The following is an 18,507-nucleotide window of genomic DNA, read 5'->3' on the forward strand; positions in this document are numbered from 1 at the left end:
AAAAATTGACATTCACTTGTCACGCTTACAAAAAAATCGGCAATCCCACGTCACGCTTAGACCCCAATGAGACCCACTTTGGAGAGAATATAGCATTATTAGTCAACTGACAACATGGTCCAATGATAATTGTTGTTTTTATTATGCTTAAGTTTATTTACCATTTCCTGGAAATTTATGGTATTTGGCACTTAGAATCTATAACATTGATTTTCTATCCTGGCTTTGTTTTTATTCTTCAATGATCAGAAAAAAAGTGAATATCATCCATTTTGTAAGACCAAAATGTCAAAGACTTTCAAAATATTATGAAGTTGTAATTTTTTAAAGTAGATCATTCTAAATGTTCCTTGTTTATGCTTACCTTCAGGCTAACCGTTTATTCCTTAAATATACTTTGGTATACAGACAAATTACAGGTAAAATTTGTCAGCATTCTAGGAATAGAAATAATCCGTCATAATGTAAGTTTGACTGTCCCTTTGGTATCTTTCGTCCCTCTTTTATGTCATACTAAAATAAATATAAAGACTATTGATTTAAACTTTTAATATAAATTCAAAATAAATATAAAGACTTATTAATTTATACTTTTAACATAAATTCAAAATAAATATATAGACTTATTAATTTATACTTTTAACATTTATTTAAAATAAATATCAAGACTTTTGATTTATACTTTTACATTAATTTAAAATAAATATAGAGACTTTTAATTAAGACTTTTAACATAAATTTAAAATAAATCTAAAGATTATTAATTTTAGACTTTTAACATAAATTCAATAATGATCAGTAAAGCAGTGTAATAGTTTCTTCTGTGTGTTCATTCAATAAGATATCAAACAAAAAAGAACACATATTTAAAAACATCTACTGAACATAATCATTAAGATATTTTTATGCCCCATCTTCTACAGTTGAGGGGCATTATGTTTTCTGGTCTGTCACAGTGCGTTCTTTCGTCTGTCCGTTCATCTGTCCCGCTTCAGGTTAAAGTTTTTGGTCAAGGTAGTTTTTGATGAAGTTGAAGTCCAATCAACTTGAACCTTAGTACACATTTTCCCTATGATTTGATCTTTCGAATTTTATTGCCAAATTAGCGTTTTTTACTCCAATTTCACATTCCACTAAACATAGAAAATGATAGTGCGAGTGGGGCATCTGTGTACTATGGACACATTCTTGTTAATGACTTATCTGAAGAAATTAAGATCCACTTTAGACAATAAAGGTTGTAGCTTTCTCTCCTCCTAAGATAATATTTAGATGATGTAGTGAAAATATAGAAGTGAAATTATGTATAGTATAGTATTTGATTAACCCATATTTGATCATTCTAATGGCTTAATAAATTACATTAAAAAACAAATCAAAACTTGTTATAGGTTGCACTTTGTAAATACAGCTGTTTCTCAAAACACGCCTCTTTTGGGGAGTAATTGAATATTCATAGAAAATTCATTTTGTTTACATACTGGTTCCCAGTTATGCTCTCTGTGTTCCATATCGCAGAGACAGAACTTGGGAATGTTACCAGTAAATAAACATGTGCATATTGTTTACATTGAAATCTGTGGTAACCTTTCATTCGAGGTAGGGGTAGTTAAGAAAATTAGTGTAAGTTTAAACTCTGCGAAGTTCAGGGCATATAAACGTTGAAAATATGCCGCACAGCCCTATATTTTGACCTTTGAAAAAAATTGTGGTGCATATGAACTTTCAATTCTAGGATAAGATTTTTTTCAAAACTTCATAGTAAAAGTGGTACAGTTTTAGCCGTAAAATGAGTTCCTATGGGAAATTGCATTGTCAATATTTACAGAAATGCAACCTATATAGGGTGAAAAAAGGGAACATTCAGAATTTAACCAAATTTGCTTTATTTCACAGATTTTAAAGAAATTAACTCAAATAAGAAGTTTTATAAATATTTAATGAAGATTGATAGAATCCTGGGCCTTAAATATGATGACTCAGCATAAATTCAGTTTACAGTATGCATAGTTTACTTAAAGTCCTGGATACAAAATTAAATCATAATATTTGCATATTTGTAAGTTAAATTGTTAAGAAGTGCTTATATTTACTCTTCGCAGTCATTGAAACTCATAGATCCTTCCTGAATATTATTTATGGGGTATTTGTGTCCTTTCGATAACCCAAAAGTAAGCCGCAACACCTAAATCTGCTTTTTTGTCACCACGGCATAATAAATACAAGCTAGAAAAACAAAAATATCTCAAGAAAACTTACAATAGTGTGTTCTATCCTGAATATGTACTAAATATTCCAAATTGCTAGAAACAGCAGAATTATTTAGGAAATTTGAGGCCCCAGGGGCAAGAAACATAGAAAGTTGCCTACCCCCTGGGTCATAAAACAAATAATTTAACTTGTAAATGCTATGATTTTATGATTTTAAAGTTCTTGATATAGAAAACAATAACTATGCTTGGAAGTTATGCAAAAATCAAATGTTAGCAGTCATCTCTTACAACATTTTAAGTAAATTTATATCTCAGACTGGTATCTGCATACATACAACTATTGCAAATATGGCTTTGTTTGAACACTTCTAGCATATATAGTAGCTAAATTGTGTCAGATATATGGTTAAAGATGATACTGTTGTGACAAGAATTCTAAATTGACCATTTGAGGCAGAAAATGTGTTCTTTAATTGACAAATAGGCATACAGTAAGATGTGGACTGGAGATAGAGGCTGGATTGGATACTTTATATAATCTTGAATGTTGTAATGATTGACTGCTAAACATTACATTTATGATATTCTGATATGCTTTCAATATGTTATCAAAACAGTTTTTAACAGGTTCTAGGCATTTTTTATCAGAAAATATGCAAATAGGGTAAGCTGGCAATAACTAAGTCTTGTTTTCAAATTCTTTAAAAAATTGAAACAGGGGAGGGGGTATAAAATGTATAGTAAAGAAAAACTTAGAGTATACACAGTGATTTCTTTAAGACTTTAATTCTGATAAATGAGTATTAATGTGAGAAAAACTGATTTTAGAGAGTTTTCTATTTGAATAAATGTCTGTATAGGTTGCACTTTGTAAATACAGCTGTTTCTCAAAACACGCCTCTTTTGGGGAGTAATTGAATATTCATAGAAAATTCATTTTGTTTACATACTGGTTCCCAGTTATGCTCTCTGTGTTCCATATCGCAGAGACAGAACTTGGGAATGTTACCAGTAAATAAACATGTGCATATTGTTTACATTGAAATCTGTGGTAACCTTTCATTCGAGGTAGGGGTAGTTAAGAAAATTAGTGTAAGTTTAAACTCTGCGAAGTTCAGGGCATATAAATGTTGAAAATATGCCGCACAGCCCTATATTTTGACCTTTGAAAAAAATTGTGGTGCATATGAACTTTCAATTCTAGGATAAGATTTTTTCAAAACTTCATAGTAAAAGTGGTACAGTTTTAGCCGTAAAAGGAGTTCCTATGGGAAATTGCATTGTCAATATTTACAGAAATGCAACCTATACATATAGCAAGACTGATCCATTTATTTAGTTGTAAAATTCCCTCAAGTATGTAGAATTATAATAAGAAGGGAATCTGTGTTAAATATCTCCACAGCAATAGCAATAGTAATCAAATTTCAGTGGAGTTTTATGTTCATTTTTATGCCCCATTTATGGGCATTATGTTTTCTGGTCTGTGCGTCCATTCGTCCATTTGTCTGTCCCACTTCAGGTTAAAGTTTTTGGTCAAGGTAGTTTTTGATGAAGTTGAAGTCCAATCAACTTGAAACTTATTACACATGTTCCCTAGGATATGATCTTTCTAATTTTATTACCAAATTATAGTTTTGACCCCAATTTCTCATTCCACAGAACATAGACAATGATTATTTGGATGGGGTATCCATGCACTATGGTCACATTCTTGTTTGCCTTAATTTTTCGCATCCAAACTAGTTTCTTCAGTGTTAACTGCTGCCAATAAGCACCCACATAGGTTATTTGATGTGAGGGATTCAACATTACACCTATAATTATGCAGATTCACCAAATGTTATAAAATGAAGTTACTAGAAAGATTTCTAAGTTTTCACCTTTCCCTCCTGTTAGGCCAAACAAAAAAAGTATGTGTGTTTACTGTCACATGCTGCAAAAAAACAGAAGGTAGGTAGGGATATTTTTTTTACATTGAGTCTATGGGAGGAACATTGTGACTTAATGGTTAATTAAAAAATGGCAAAAAATAACCTTTAAGGTAGGTAGGGGTACAATAAACACACATACTTTTTTTTGGCCATTAAAATTGTGGAGTTTATCAACTGGTCTTTGATTAAACTGATTTTAATGAAATTTAGTCTAATGTGCCATTAAACCTGATCAGTTGATATATTTTGTTAATACAAGCTTTATATTTTCAGGATTGATGATGCAGAAATTATGCGAGAGGTGGAAATGCAGTTAAAAGAAAATAGAAAAAATGAACTACAGAGTTCAAAGATCACGACAGAATCTACAAACAATAAGAAGAAGAAAAGGAAGGCATTGAAAGAAATTGTATGTTTAAGCTTAAAACAAAAATAATTTGCTATACAGAACTTCACATGAACAAGTTCAATAAAATAAAAATGGAAAGGAATTTGTTATCAAATCCTTGCATCATATTGTTGTATGTGATAATATATGTCTTCCAAATAAAATTTTGTTTATGATAACATTGAAAAATACTATAGTTGAGCTAATTTTCTTGTGTGTAAAACTTTTTTTTATTTACTTGGTAGAAAAAGCAAATTAAAGAAGATGCTATCAAAACTCTGAAGAGGGACATTGAAAAAGAAAAGAGCCCTGTACGGACAGCAAGTACAAAGACAGATTTGTTTGGATCTCTAAACAATGACCTCAATATTAAACAGATGGTAATTGTATTTTCTTATTGAGATTGTTGATCAACAAAGAAGCATGCTAGATTAGTTAATTAATTAATGGTCATAATAGAATTTGAAATATGAATAAATAGAAAAATTCATTCCATCACTTCTTTGTTATGATGTAAACATTTCAGAACATTATTTTCATTCACATGCTTGCTTTATAAACAAGTCCCAAGACAGGAGCCTCTGGCCTTTGTTAGTCTTGAAATTGAGAATGGAAATGGGGAATGTGTCAAAAAGACAACAACCCGACCATAGAGCAGACAACAGCGGAAGGCCACCAATGGATCTTCAATGCAGCGAGAAACACCCGCATCCAGAGGAGTCCTTCAGCTGGCCCCTAAACAAATATGTTACTAGTTCAGTGATAATGGACGTCATACTAAACTCAAAATTATATACAAGAAACTAAAATTAAAAATCATAATTGCATGGCATAGATCATTTAAACGTCGACAGTATTAGTCCTGGGTCACTTCAATTTCTATTTTCCTTGTCAGCGCCAATTTTTGTTCCTGTGAAACTTAAAATTCAAGTTCTCTCCCTTTTAAAAATTTTGATAGCGATTTGACTTCGCCATGAAGTCAGTCAGCCCGCGAGTTTTAGCGATTTTCAAAATTCTATAGCAACTTAAATTGTCATTGCGCCGGCAAGATTATGGCCTGTAATTATGAGTAATAGGAGCAAGGATCCAAAATTATATTTGCGTGTAGTAGTTAACACCAACAACAAACAATCGATCAATCAATCTTGTGTTTATGAAATGTTTAGTCTGTTTTTTACTATAAATTCATATTTTAAAATGAACTATTTTATACCCTTGTGAAAAAGTTATGAATCTGTGAATTTTATTGATGTTTTTTTTTGTCTTTTTTTTATCTGTAACTGTTGTTTTAGGGTAATCCTGCTGGAGATAGGGAAACCAGAGAACATGATGTTAAATCTAGTATCCTACAGAGTGCAATCTTTGGCACAACACCTCCAGTGAATGTAAATAGATCCGACAAGAAAGCTGAGTTATTACAGCGCCATCTTAAACAGTATAATGAATTGATGAAAGTCCAGCCTGTAAGACACACAGAGAAACAGCTGACAGAGGAAAGGATTAAAGAAAAGAACAAACAGTTACAGAAACAGCATAAAGAATTAATGGAATTAAGAAATACTGATCAGGTCAGTGAAAAGTTTATGTTGAAGTTTTGATATAATTAATGACAACGTTTAGACATCAGCCCACCATTACATTCCAGAGAGCTACACAGGCAAATTTCAAATGAATTTAAATTCATGTGAATCTCAATTGAAATTTAAAAGAATTTGAATTCATGTGAATCTCACATGAAATTAACATGCATTGCACCTTAAACAAGCTTATTTAGGAAACTCATTTGATATCAGTTCAAGTTCAAATTGGCTTGTGTTGGGAAAGGGAATGAACTTTTTAAAACATGGTTAATGATATTTTGAAAGTTGAGTTCTTTAGGTGCACAGCATTATTTTATAATTAATCTGCAGTTGCTCAATGAATTAGTTCAAAATGTACAGTAAAATTGTAATGCCTCTATGAAGTTAAGACTCAGTGGTTGAGTGGTTTTTAAAAGTTATTCATCTACTGGTACTGTATACCAAGCTTGTTGACCATGAGGTGAATCATTTGACTCCAATTTTAATTGACCAGAACTCTCTGTATTCCTACCCAAGGTAATTGATTCTCTCCAGACACTCTTTCTCCTTTATCAATAAAAAACTGACCACCAGCATACAGCCAATGGTACTGAAAATGGTGTCAATCATTAGTAAAAATCTTCCTTAGTATACATGAAATACTTTCCAATGGACAATTTAGGAAAACCGAAGATTAGCAACAATTACTTCTGTATCCCTATACATACAGTGTTTTGAATTTAAGATTAATTTAAAAGTCTGTATTGAATTGATGTGTAATGTATTTACCAAAGCAGTTTATTTAGTTGGTAATTACCCAAACTCTTACCCAGTTATTTGGATTTTTTCTCTTAGATCAAGGTAGACAACTCTTTGCCAAAAAGGATGGATGATTCTGTAGAGGAAGAATTTGCCCGAATGAAAAGAGAGCATTTGAGAAAGCAACAAGAGATGGAAAGAAAGAGAAATGAAGAAGAAATAAAAGAGATCCAACTGAAGAGGTAAACAAATTTACAACACTAAAAATTGTAGTTTTAAGGCAAACATTTGACAGCAGTCTCTCAACAGATTCTGATTGGTTGTTCTGACCTTCTTTTATTGCATGAAAATAATGTTGACAAGCATATCACATGATTACATTGCCTTTGGTTATACACCACTCACTGTCAAATTTGGTTCAAATGATTTTCTGTCTCCTTCAATATTGAAAGTTCATTAAATTTTGTAGAATCTAAAATTGAATTTTGAAAAGATTTTGAAATTTGTTTTACTTCTAGGCAATTGGGAAAAGGGAAATATATTCTGTTTTCTGCATTGTAGGACGAAACCACTGAAATCATCACAGCCTCAGCCTACAATGAAATGGTATGAGAAACCAACACAGCCAGGTAATTCGATTTCTTATTTAAAATGCTGTCAATGGTCAAAAGTCTATCCTTGTTAAGGAGGGGTCAGCATAATGTTTGACATCAGCATTTGTTTTTGAAATAAAACCATTGGCAATAATGTAACATGTTAGATGTTCTGCCTTGTGTCTACTCAATTAGTCAATAGTTTCTCCTAAATAAGTAAATATACAAAACTTAAATTTTTTATTTTGTGTCATAAGAAAATATCCCAATAGAAATTCATAAGTTACAGTACATACATATTTGGTTTTGTTTAATTGATTTGCTGATATTGAATAATGCAACCAGTCAAAGTAATTGTACTGATCCCTGTCCATTGCCCTAACCATGTGTAATATCAATCTCTGCAATTAAGCTTTCTACCTTGACATTGTAATTATTTTCTTTTAGTTAAATTAGTGAAGATTGCAAGTCTGCCTCCACCTGCACCTACTACTAACGTTTGGGCTGAACGATTCAGACAACAAGAGGCTACTAGGTTACCCATCCCATCGTCTAATGAGGAGGAAGAGGAAATGTTACTGAAAGTGTTAGAAATGAGTCAAATGACAGCTAAACAAGACGAAGAGAGGAGAAAGTATGTTTGATGTCTGATAGCAATACTTTTTTTAAAGGATTTGAATATCATTTGGTAGAACTATCTTTCCTAAGTTTCATTGTTCATTCTACAAATCATATCTTTCCAAGATATTTAACAAAATTTATAGAATTTATATAAGACTTTAATTACAAGTTATTTAAAGAAATACTAAAGATAATTGTATGCCCCACCTACGAAAGTAGAGGGGCATTATGTTTTCTGGTCTGTCCGTTCATTCGTCCCTGCGTCCCGTTTCAGGTTAAATTTTTTTTGGTCAAGTTAGTTTATGATGAAGTTAAAGTCCAATCAACTTGAAACTTAGTACACATGTTCCCTATGATATGATCTTTCTTATTTTAATGCCAAATTTAAGTATTGACCCCAATTTCACGGTCCACTGAACATGTAAATGATAGTGCGAGTAGGGCATCCGTGTACTATGGACACATTCTTGTTTTTCATTGGTTTTTGTTTGTTGAGTAATAATTACATAGGTTGTTTTGCCATTTTCATGAATTTTTAGATGTGAGTGGTTGGTGAATCTTAGGAATGAAACCAGTAGTTTTTGTGAGAGTCCAGCTAACATGCAGTTCAAACTGTAGTGTGGTTATGTGAACTTTATGCTTAATCACAATCAGTAATTCTTGTCTGGCAGAAAAATCCACAATTTAATCTTACTTCAAGGGAAAATGTTCCATTTGTAGATATCGTCAACAGATGGCAAGTAAAGAATTCATACCAGAACAGCTAAAAAGACAGATAGAGGAAAGTAAACAAGAAAGGTATACTAACATGAGAAACATATGTTGGAGTAAATTTGACTAACTTTCAAAATGTACAGAAGTGTACTTGATATAAATCTGGGATAATTGTTAGCTGAGAAACGACTTTGTGATTTCCATTTTCAATATGTTGAATTCTATCAGTGTGTCTAGAACTAGAATATTTTATTAGCAAATAAGATATGAATATCGACTCGAGAAAATTTTGAATTGAATTGATTTGAATCAAGAATAAAAGTGATTTATTTCTTATAAAAAAGATGAAAAATTACTGTGCTTATAAAATGTAGTAAGTTTGAACTCCAAGGAACTTAAGGTGTTTTCAGAATGATATTTCAAAGCAAATCATTCCTGAAAAAAACTATTAAGGCTTATCCAGGAAATGATTCATCGATCATTGTAACACAGGGTAAAACTACCCCAACCACATTTTTATTGATTTTTTAAGGGTATCAATGAGTAATTGCAAATAAAGAAAACAAGCATAATTTAGTTCTGAGTGAGAACCACCCAGATCAAGTCATATGAGGCTTATTTTATTTAATGTTTTTTCAATCCAGACAAAATTTTATACAATCATTAAAGTAATATAAAAAACAAAGCATCTGCTTGGCTCAAAAGGTTTTCTGTGTACTCGGGTCTGTAAAATTTAGATCTCTTTTTATTGAATTGGTGAATAAATTATCGTGATTAAACCGTTTCATAAGAAATCACAATAAAATATGCATGTAATTATTTCTAAACTAATAGTATTTCATTTTAAACATTCAAAATGTTCTTATTCTCTTCTTGCTACTTTCAGAACATCAAAGCCTGAAACACTGCCTTTAAAACCACCCAGCAAAGAATGGACATCTATTGTTACTTCAAATTTATCAAGCGTGGTAACAAAACAAGAAGTAAGATATACTGATCCACCTGAAAGAGAGAATAAAATATTGGAAACAAACTACAACAACTTGCAACCAAATTTGAAAATCAAAATACCAACAGAAAAACCAGTACATGGTGATGAGGATTGGACAGAAGAGATTCAAGAGCTGGATGTATCACCCAAAATACCAAATACTATTGAAAAATATGTTAAATGGAGTAAAAATGCTAAAGAGCAAACTAAAAACAATACAGATAATAGTATTTCAAGGAAATCATGCAGTCCTAAACCAAGGTCACCAGTTATTTCTCCTTCAAATGGTTCCGGAGATAATTGCGTTCAGCAAAAACTTTCACATAGATTATCAATAGAAGGTATGGAAACAACTGATAGAGATCAGACATCAAGAAATGCTTGGACAAAAAACACATCAAATGTAGTACACCAAAAGGGAGATGAAGATTGGGATTTAGTTACTGATGACAAATGGGGCATACAGCCAAATTCTGTCAGTCATAAAGGTGACTTTGATGCCCATATTACAGACAAAAATCAGTCCTTTTATGATAGAACAGATGTAGTCCCTAGACAACAAAGATACAAACAGAAACCTATGAAAACAGTGAGTAAACCTGAATACATGGAACAGCAAAGGACAAAATTAGATCTAAATGAAAATTGGGTGTCGGGTTTTGTGGATGATATAAAACGAGCTTCACCAGAAGATTGGAGCTGTGGCTCTACCAGACCAGAACAGAGGCCAGAAATCTGTACAAATATCAGCAATCAGACTTGGGAAACACAATGGAACAGAGAGTCAATAATGGATGGTAAACAAGTCTCTTCCAGATCTGAAAACTGCAGTGGGTTAATAAATAATGGCAATCGTGCATCAGAAGATCACTGGAGCATAGGATCTGTTAATAATAAATCAGTTCCATCAGTTTTATCAGAAAATAGTAGTATTAGAATAGCAGATGATATTCCAAGAATTCCACAAAATCATATGAATATTGGAGCTACTACTGATATTGAAAATTCAACACAATTTGCCAATACCAAGCCACATGTCTTTTGCCCTGACTCATCATTGGAGAAATCTGAAGTCAAAACTCAGCATTTGTCAATGAGTAAACAATCAGAATTTCAAAAGACAAATTTAATTGTTCATAATTCAATTGAAAAACAACAAACTTGCATTGAAAATTGGGATGGTGAAGTGATCAAGGAAAATGTTCATTCATCTTTGCAAGAAAAAAAGAATATTGAGAGATCTGTTTCATTTGAGAAACCAGAACCTGTAAGCATTCCAAGTTGTGACGTTAAGACTGTGATCAAACAAAGAAACATTATGTCTGATTGTACTGGAAAGACTATCAAACAGGGAACCAGTGGAGAAAGTTGGGAGGAAGATCTTACTGTTGTTACACCATCTAATGCCAAACCAATGATGCAAAATGTTGAATTGAAAAATGAACAGGTACTAAGTGATCAACCTAAAACGACAATTCCAGGACAAAATGTAAATGAAAATTTTGACCATAGACTACCTGTTCTTAAAAACTTGTCAACAAGCTTGGAAGAAGACGTTGAGTTACCCTCCTGTCGGTTACCCCGCTTGCCTCACATTCCTCACAGACAGATTTCAAAGATTGGTCCTTCTGCTCCCAGCAGTGTCAAACATGAAAACCATCCTCCGAATCATGAAGAACCAACAATAAAACAACCTTCATCTACGAGTAAAGAATTGCCAACTACTTCTCAACAGGATTTGTCAGGTCTAATGGCAGGTTTAAACATGTCTTCTGCCTCAATGAATCTTCCTTTAGGACTTCCTCCACATCTTGCTCATGCCTATTTGCAGTTCTTATCTAGTGGCAATACCAATGCCATCGGAATGATGCCATTAGCCAATATGCCACTTTTACCAGGCTTATTACCAATGTTACAAAATCCTCTCATGTCGGCTTCACCAATACTGGCATATTCTCTACAACAACAGCAGATGGCGGCCATGAATATTGCTATGGCAACAGGGGGAATGATGGGAATGAATGTTCCTCAAGTTGATGCAACAACACTTCTAAGGCAAAATATACCAAATGGGGATGGTCAGAGTAATAGGAGTTGTGAAAAAGAAACAATTAAGCAATATCAACCTCCTTTGCCAAATTCAGAAGTTGAAGCACCTGTCTCAGTACTTGTTAAAAATGGTGACACGAACAGCAATGTTACTAATATTAAGTGCGAAAATACATCCATTCCTACTGCAGCAGTACATAGTAATCAAAACCGTCCCTTAATTCATAATCCTGTAAAATATATCCCACAGCCTGTAGAACCTCAGAGGAGCATGATGGGAACAGCAAGTAACAAGTCTGAGATTCCAAAATATATCCCACAGCCTGTAGAACCTCAGAGGACCATGATGGGAACAGGAAGTAACCAGTCTGAGATTCCAATATATATCCCACAGCCTGTAGAACATCAGAGGTCCATGCTTAGAAAAGGAAGTAACCAGTCTGAGATTCCAAAATACACCCCACAGCCTGTAGAATCTCACAAGAGCATGATTGGTAAAGGAAGTAATCAGTCTGAGATTCCAAAATATATCCCACAGCCTGTAGAGCCTCACAAGAGCATGATTGGTAAAGGAAGTAATCAGTCTGAGATTCCAAAATATATCCCACAGCCTGTAGAGCCTCAGAGGACCATGATGGGAACAGGAAGGAGCCAGGCTGAGATTACAAAATATATCCCACAGCCGGTAGAACATCAGAGGAGCATGATGGGAACAGGAAGGAATTCATCTGAGATTCCAAAATATATCCCACAGCCTGTAGAACCTCACAAGAGCATGTTGGGAAAAGGAAGTAACCAGTCAGAGGCTCCATCCTATAGTAAAACTCCATATGATCTCCAGAGGAAGAAAGACCAGGTACAAGCTGTACAAGACATGCTAAGTGGATTGAGGAAACAACCTAGTTCACTGGTAAGTAAATATTAGATCTTTGTCATTGAGATATCTATCAAAAAACTCATCATAAATACCTGTATTGAAATTAAAGATAAGAATCTAATACACTCATGTTATAATTATGTGCACCAAAACATAATTGGTTAACATCTTAAACAATGAATAACAAACAGTGGCGTAACTTTAATAGAAGAATAAAAAAAATGGGTAGAAAATACAATAAAATTTATTAATTTTTTGGTTAAAACAAAAAATGAATTCCTAAGACAACATCTGATAATTGCAGAAAGAGGAGAGGTATACTAAAACTAAAATAAGATTGACCAACATTAACCCAACCAAAAAAGAAGTTGAATCAAGTCTTTTAGAAAATAACAATAGGCAAACAACAATCCTCAAAACACTATATGATTGATGGACAATATAAACCCCACCAGAAGTTTAATAAGGTCTTTTAGAAAATAATAACTAGAAGATAAAACTAGAGGCTCTAAAGAGCCTGTGTCGCTCACCTTGGTCTATGTGAATACTAAACAAAGGACACAGATGGATTCAAGACAAAATTGCGGTTTGGTGATGGTGATGTGTTTGTAGATCTTACTTTACTGAACATTCTTGCTGCTTACAATTATCTGTATCTATAATGAACTTGACCCAGTAGTTACAGTGGAAAATGTTTGTAAAATTTTACAAATTTTGTGAAAATTGTTTTAAAAAAAAATGACTATATAAAGGGCAATAACTCCTTAGGGGTCAATTGACCATTTTGGTCATGTTGACTTCTTTTTAGGTCTTACTTTGCTGTACATTATTGCTGTTTACAGTTTATCTCTATCTATAATAATATTCAAGATAATAACCAAAAACAGCAAAATTTCCAATTCAGGGGCAGCAACCCAACAACAGGTTGTCTGATTCATTTGAAAATTTCAGGGCAGAAAGATCTTGACCCGATAAATTTTTTTACCCATGTCAGATTTGCTCTAAATGCTTTGGTTTTTGAGTTATAAGCCAAAAACTGCATTTTACCCCCATGTTCTATTTTTAGCCATGGCGGCCATCTTGGTTGGTTGACCGGGTCACCGGACACATTTTTAAAACTAGATACCCCAATGACGATTGTGGCCATGTTTGGTTAAATTTGGCCCAGTAGTTTTAGAGGAGAAGATTTTTCTAAAAGATGACTAAGATTTACGAAAAATGGTTAAAAATTGACTATAAAGGGCAATAACTCCTAAAGGGGTCAATCGACCATTTCAGTCATGTTGACTTATTTGTAAATCTTACTTTGCTGAACATTATTGCTGTTTACAGTTTATCTTTATCTATAATAATATTCAAGAAAATAACTAAAAACGGCAAAATTTCCTTAAAATTACATATTCAGGGGCAGCAACCCAACAACGGATTGTCTGATTCATCTGAAAATTTCAGGGCAGATAGATCTTGACCTGATAAACAATTTTACCCCACGTCAGATTTGCTCAAAATGCTTTGGTTTTTGAGTTATAAGCCAAAAACTGCATTTTACCCCTATGTTCTATTTTTAGCCATGGCGGCCATCTTGGTTGGTAGGCGGGGTCACGCCACACATTTTTTAAACTAGATACCCCAATGATGATTGTGGCCAAGTTTGGTTTAATTTGGCCCAGCAGTTTCAGAGGAGAAGATTTTTGTAAAAGTTAACGACGACGACGGACGCCGGACGCAAAGTGATGGGAAAAGCTCACTTGGCCCTTAGGGCCAGGTGAGCTAAAAATATTGAGTAATATGAACCCTTTGAAAGCTAGAAATTAACTTGGGGAAGTCTTAGTTAACAATGGTCAAATGGTTGCTCCATATGGTAAGTCCACAAACAAATATGAAACCATGAAATAGAAATAAGACCGTAATCCATTGTAACAGCTACACAATGTCCAGGATAATCGTACATTGCATGCAATGGAGTGTTCATAAATAAACAAAAAATGAAATCATTTATAGAGCCTTAATTTCCCACGTTCCAACAAAAAAAATATCCGCTTCACAACCTTGATGTATGATTTTTTTAATTTGCACAAGTTATATTGCCATTCTATAAATCTAGATTTTCAATTTCAGCTGGAAAATTCTGAGTTGGATCCTAGACCCTTTTAACAAAACTTTTTATGGATATGGAATTCCTTGAGTAATGATTTATAAGTTGTGAAAAACTTGTAAAGGAAACGGTGCTATAGTGCAAAGGTGCAGATCACTAATTGTGCTCTTTTGTGTTTGTGTAAAGAAAAATGTGCTTTAGATCAATGGTACAATGTTACTGAATGCTTTTATTGGTGTGTAAATATATATTTTGCATTATTTTAAAGGTAAAATGTTGATAACAATGATTTTACTTGCTTTATAGTAAAGTTTGTTTATAACTGTACGGTATCTCAAGACAATTCAAGAATGAGAAAAAAATTATTTGAATATTAACAGTATGTATCATTGTATGGTATTTATGATGACTAATTCTTAATCATATTTTCACTTGGAATCTTAAATTTATAGGGCATATGAAAAAATACTCAGATATAAGAAAGGCATGTGATGTTTTGATTATTCCTCTTTAACTGTTGAATGCCACCCTTGTGGCAAATTCCTCATGTTGGTTGATTGATGTTTTTAATCTACTTAAATTCTGGAAAAACAAACAGAAAAATACACTATTTTTATGCCCTACCTAAGATAATAGAGGGCCATTATGTTTTCTGGTCTGTATGTCCGTTCCTTTGTCTGTTCGTTCGTCCAGATTCAGGTTAAAGTTTTTGGACAAGGTAGTTTTTGATGGAGTTGAAGTCCAATCAACTTTAAACTTATTACACATGTTCCCCATGATATGATCTTTCTAATTTAAGTGTCAAATTAAAGTTTTGGCCCCAATTTCAAGGTCAACTGAACATAGAAAATGATAGTGCAAAGTTCGGGTTAAAGTTTTTGGTCAAGGTAGTTTTTGATGAAGTTGAAGTCCAATCAACTTGAAACTAAGTACACATGTTCCCTATGATATGATCTTTCTAATTTAAATGCCAAATTAAAATTTTGACCCCAATTTCACGGTCTACTGAACATGGAAAATGATACTGCGAGTGGGGCATCTGTGTACTATGGACACATTCTTGTTTATTTTTATTTTAGCATCTTTTCTGTTCACTCCTTTATGTAGCTAATCAAGAAACTCAAATATCTAGGCATTATGTGATAGATTAAAAACAATACTCAAAGTAAAATTTAGAGCCTGATGAAGGTAAAACTAATCCAAGTCAACAGCTGTATTTAATGGAAAAAATGTCTAGTCAAAACAATAGTGCAATAATAAATTAGACGCTAGTTTCCAATAGTCTTTTAAAGTTCTCATTAAAATAAGTAATGTGGCTAGATATTTCTTGTAACAATCTAGGAATTGTTCTACAAAACCCTCAACTATGCAAAAACATATGTAGGAAGTACATGCATGAGTTGTGCTTTGATATGATGAGTGCTGATATATGTTTTGTTTTATTATAAATAGTTTGTTTAGGGTTATATATTTTAAAGGGTACATTGCAAATAAACAATGTATGGTTGAAACATTTTTGTAAAAATCATGGGTATTTTCTGTTATATTATTTTCCAATTGAAGAAATCTCGATTAAAATTCCGTTCATTGTGTTATTTGATCAGGAATTTCCAAATAAAAATTTTACTAATTTGTTTAAAGGAGAGAGGAAATTGAACACTTTACCATGTGGTGTTTTAGAGTCATTTTATGGGAATTTTAATAATATATGTTCAGTTATGTATGAATACTGAGTTAAGATATTGATTTTATAGAATCATATTTGAAGTCCAAGGCATGGAAGACAATAGTTCTCTTGTTTTAGTGCTATTTTACAAATGATATCTACAGTAGTGATGTAATAATGAATTTCAGGAGGCATTGTAGTGTGTTTTACATTTTATGAGTAAGAAAAATCGTCCATTGTTTTTACAAATTGCATTATTTTACTGTTGAAAATAAATTTGTTCTGAAGTTTGTGTTACATATTTGTATGACAAGTATATCCTTAAGTAATAAATGGTGTGTAGAGCCTGCCACTTGAGTGTCACAAAATGGCTGTTTGATCTTGAAAATCAAGAAGTCTTGGTGGATCTTGTTCAACCTGTGTTGACAAATTGGTCGTTAATTTTTCGATGACTACGTTGATAGAAGGTTGCCTCTTGTGCTATTCCAACTTCATGCTTTACATGCACCTATTGACATGGTGAGTTTGTATAGACTTGTGAGTTTCAATATCCATTTTGTATCTTTTCTATATGCAGTAACATTTTAGCCACTTTGTGATTTTAGCATAACCTGCATAAGTAGTAAATACAATCTAGTTATTCCAATATTCTATATCTCGTATTATAAATTAAATCTCCTTGTCCATAGAGATTTACTGCTTCCACTTCCATCAATAAGCCTAGTTATCGATTCAGTTGAAATAATTTCGAAAAATTATAATGAAAACCATAACTATGTTAAAAATCAATGTCTTTAAATGAAATTGATGTCTGTGATAAAATTAATACACTTATATTCAAAGGAAATTAACTGTTCAATAAAGGCAACAGTGGTATATCGCTGTTCAAAATTCATTAATTGATTGAGAGAAAACAAATCTGGGTTACAAACTGAATTGGCTTCTATTAATTCAGAAATTGTTGCGAGGTTTTTATCAATCTGCAGACCTAAGAATAAATATTCGTAATTTGTAAAAGGTATATGAAGAAAAGCGCTTCAGACGCAAGAAATTATTAAACGGGTTGTCAATTTTTTGTATAAGCTGTATATTTCTCAAGGTAGGAGAACCAAATGGTTGATACCGTGTATGCAGATACCTTATGTTACATAGTTTGCATCTGGCATAAATAAAGGCAACAGTAGTATACCCCTGTTTGAAAGTCATGAATCGATTGAGAGAAAACAAATCTGGGTTACAAACTAAGACCGAAGGAAACACCTCAACTATAAGAGGAAAACAGCTAAACAACTGAAACACTGAAGTGCAACAAAAAACAAATCGACAATGCAACACACACAGAAACGAACTAGAAGGTAACAACTGCCATATTCCTGACTTAGTACAGGACTTTTTAAGAAAAAGTGGTTGGTTGAACCTGGTTTTGCTGCTACCTAAACCTCGTACAATAATAAATATAACACTAAAATGACTACATTACATGACAGGACTACAGTACAAGTAAATGCAACAACATTCAGGACAAAAAAATACAATTGTACATTTCGACATGCCAATACCAGGCCTATAATTTAATATGGTAGACGCAGGTTTCGTCAATATGACTCATCTGACGCTCAGATCAAAATTATAAGATAGTATAACAAATACAAAGACGAAGAGCATTGATGATCGAAAATTCAAAAAAGTTGTTCCAAATACGGCTATGGTTATCTATGCCAGGGATAAAACAATCCTTAGTATTTAGAATTATTCATACTTTTGGAAACTTAATTTATAAAAATGACCATATAATTTATAGTTATGTCAACACTGAAGTGCTGACTAACCGCAGAATAAAAACGAACACGTTAAACAACCTAGGACAGCACAACAGAAGATCATTGTTCTTGATTTGTGATTTTTATTTTCGTGGTTCAGTCACTGCTTGAAAAAATAATTAGTTTTTTGTCATTTGAATTTCTTACTTATAAGTACTGTTAATTTAGAAATTATTGTGTGCATTCATCATTGCGATTTTGTCATTTTTAACCGGATTTTTGTGACAA

The 18,507-nt window shown here is 32.7% G+C and overlaps 1 protein-coding gene across 1 annotated transcript in view; it reads left to right on the forward strand.

The window, feature by feature from the left end:
• The window catches only part of LOC143069583 (uncharacterized), a 50,433-nt gene extending 33,684 nt beyond the window's left edge, over positions 1–16,749 (forward strand). The window contains exons 12-20 of the mRNA XM_076244284.1: positions 4,421–4,556; positions 4,781–4,915; positions 5,828–6,103; positions 6,950–7,095; positions 7,415–7,482; positions 7,894–8,080; positions 8,788–8,865; positions 9,668–12,731; positions 14,817–16,749. Coding sequence (XP_076100399.1) covers positions 4,421–4,556; positions 4,781–4,915; positions 5,828–6,103; positions 6,950–7,095; positions 7,415–7,482; positions 7,894–8,080; positions 8,788–8,865; positions 9,668–12,731; positions 14,817–14,852 — 4,126 coding nt within the window. The 3' untranslated portion in view covers positions 14,853–16,749. The remainder of the gene's footprint in view (positions 1–4,420; positions 4,557–4,780; positions 4,916–5,827; positions 6,104–6,949; positions 7,096–7,414; positions 7,483–7,893; positions 8,081–8,787; positions 8,866–9,667; positions 12,732–14,816) is intronic.
• Positions 16,750–18,507: the final 1,758 nt, after the last annotated feature.

Source organism: Mytilus galloprovincialis, chromosome 3, assembly GCF_965363235.1.
Source record: "Mytilus galloprovincialis chromosome 3, xbMytGall1.hap1.1, whole genome shotgun sequence".
In the NCBI taxonomy this organism is placed as follows: Eukaryota; Metazoa; Mollusca; class Bivalvia; order Mytilida; family Mytilidae; genus Mytilus; species Mytilus galloprovincialis.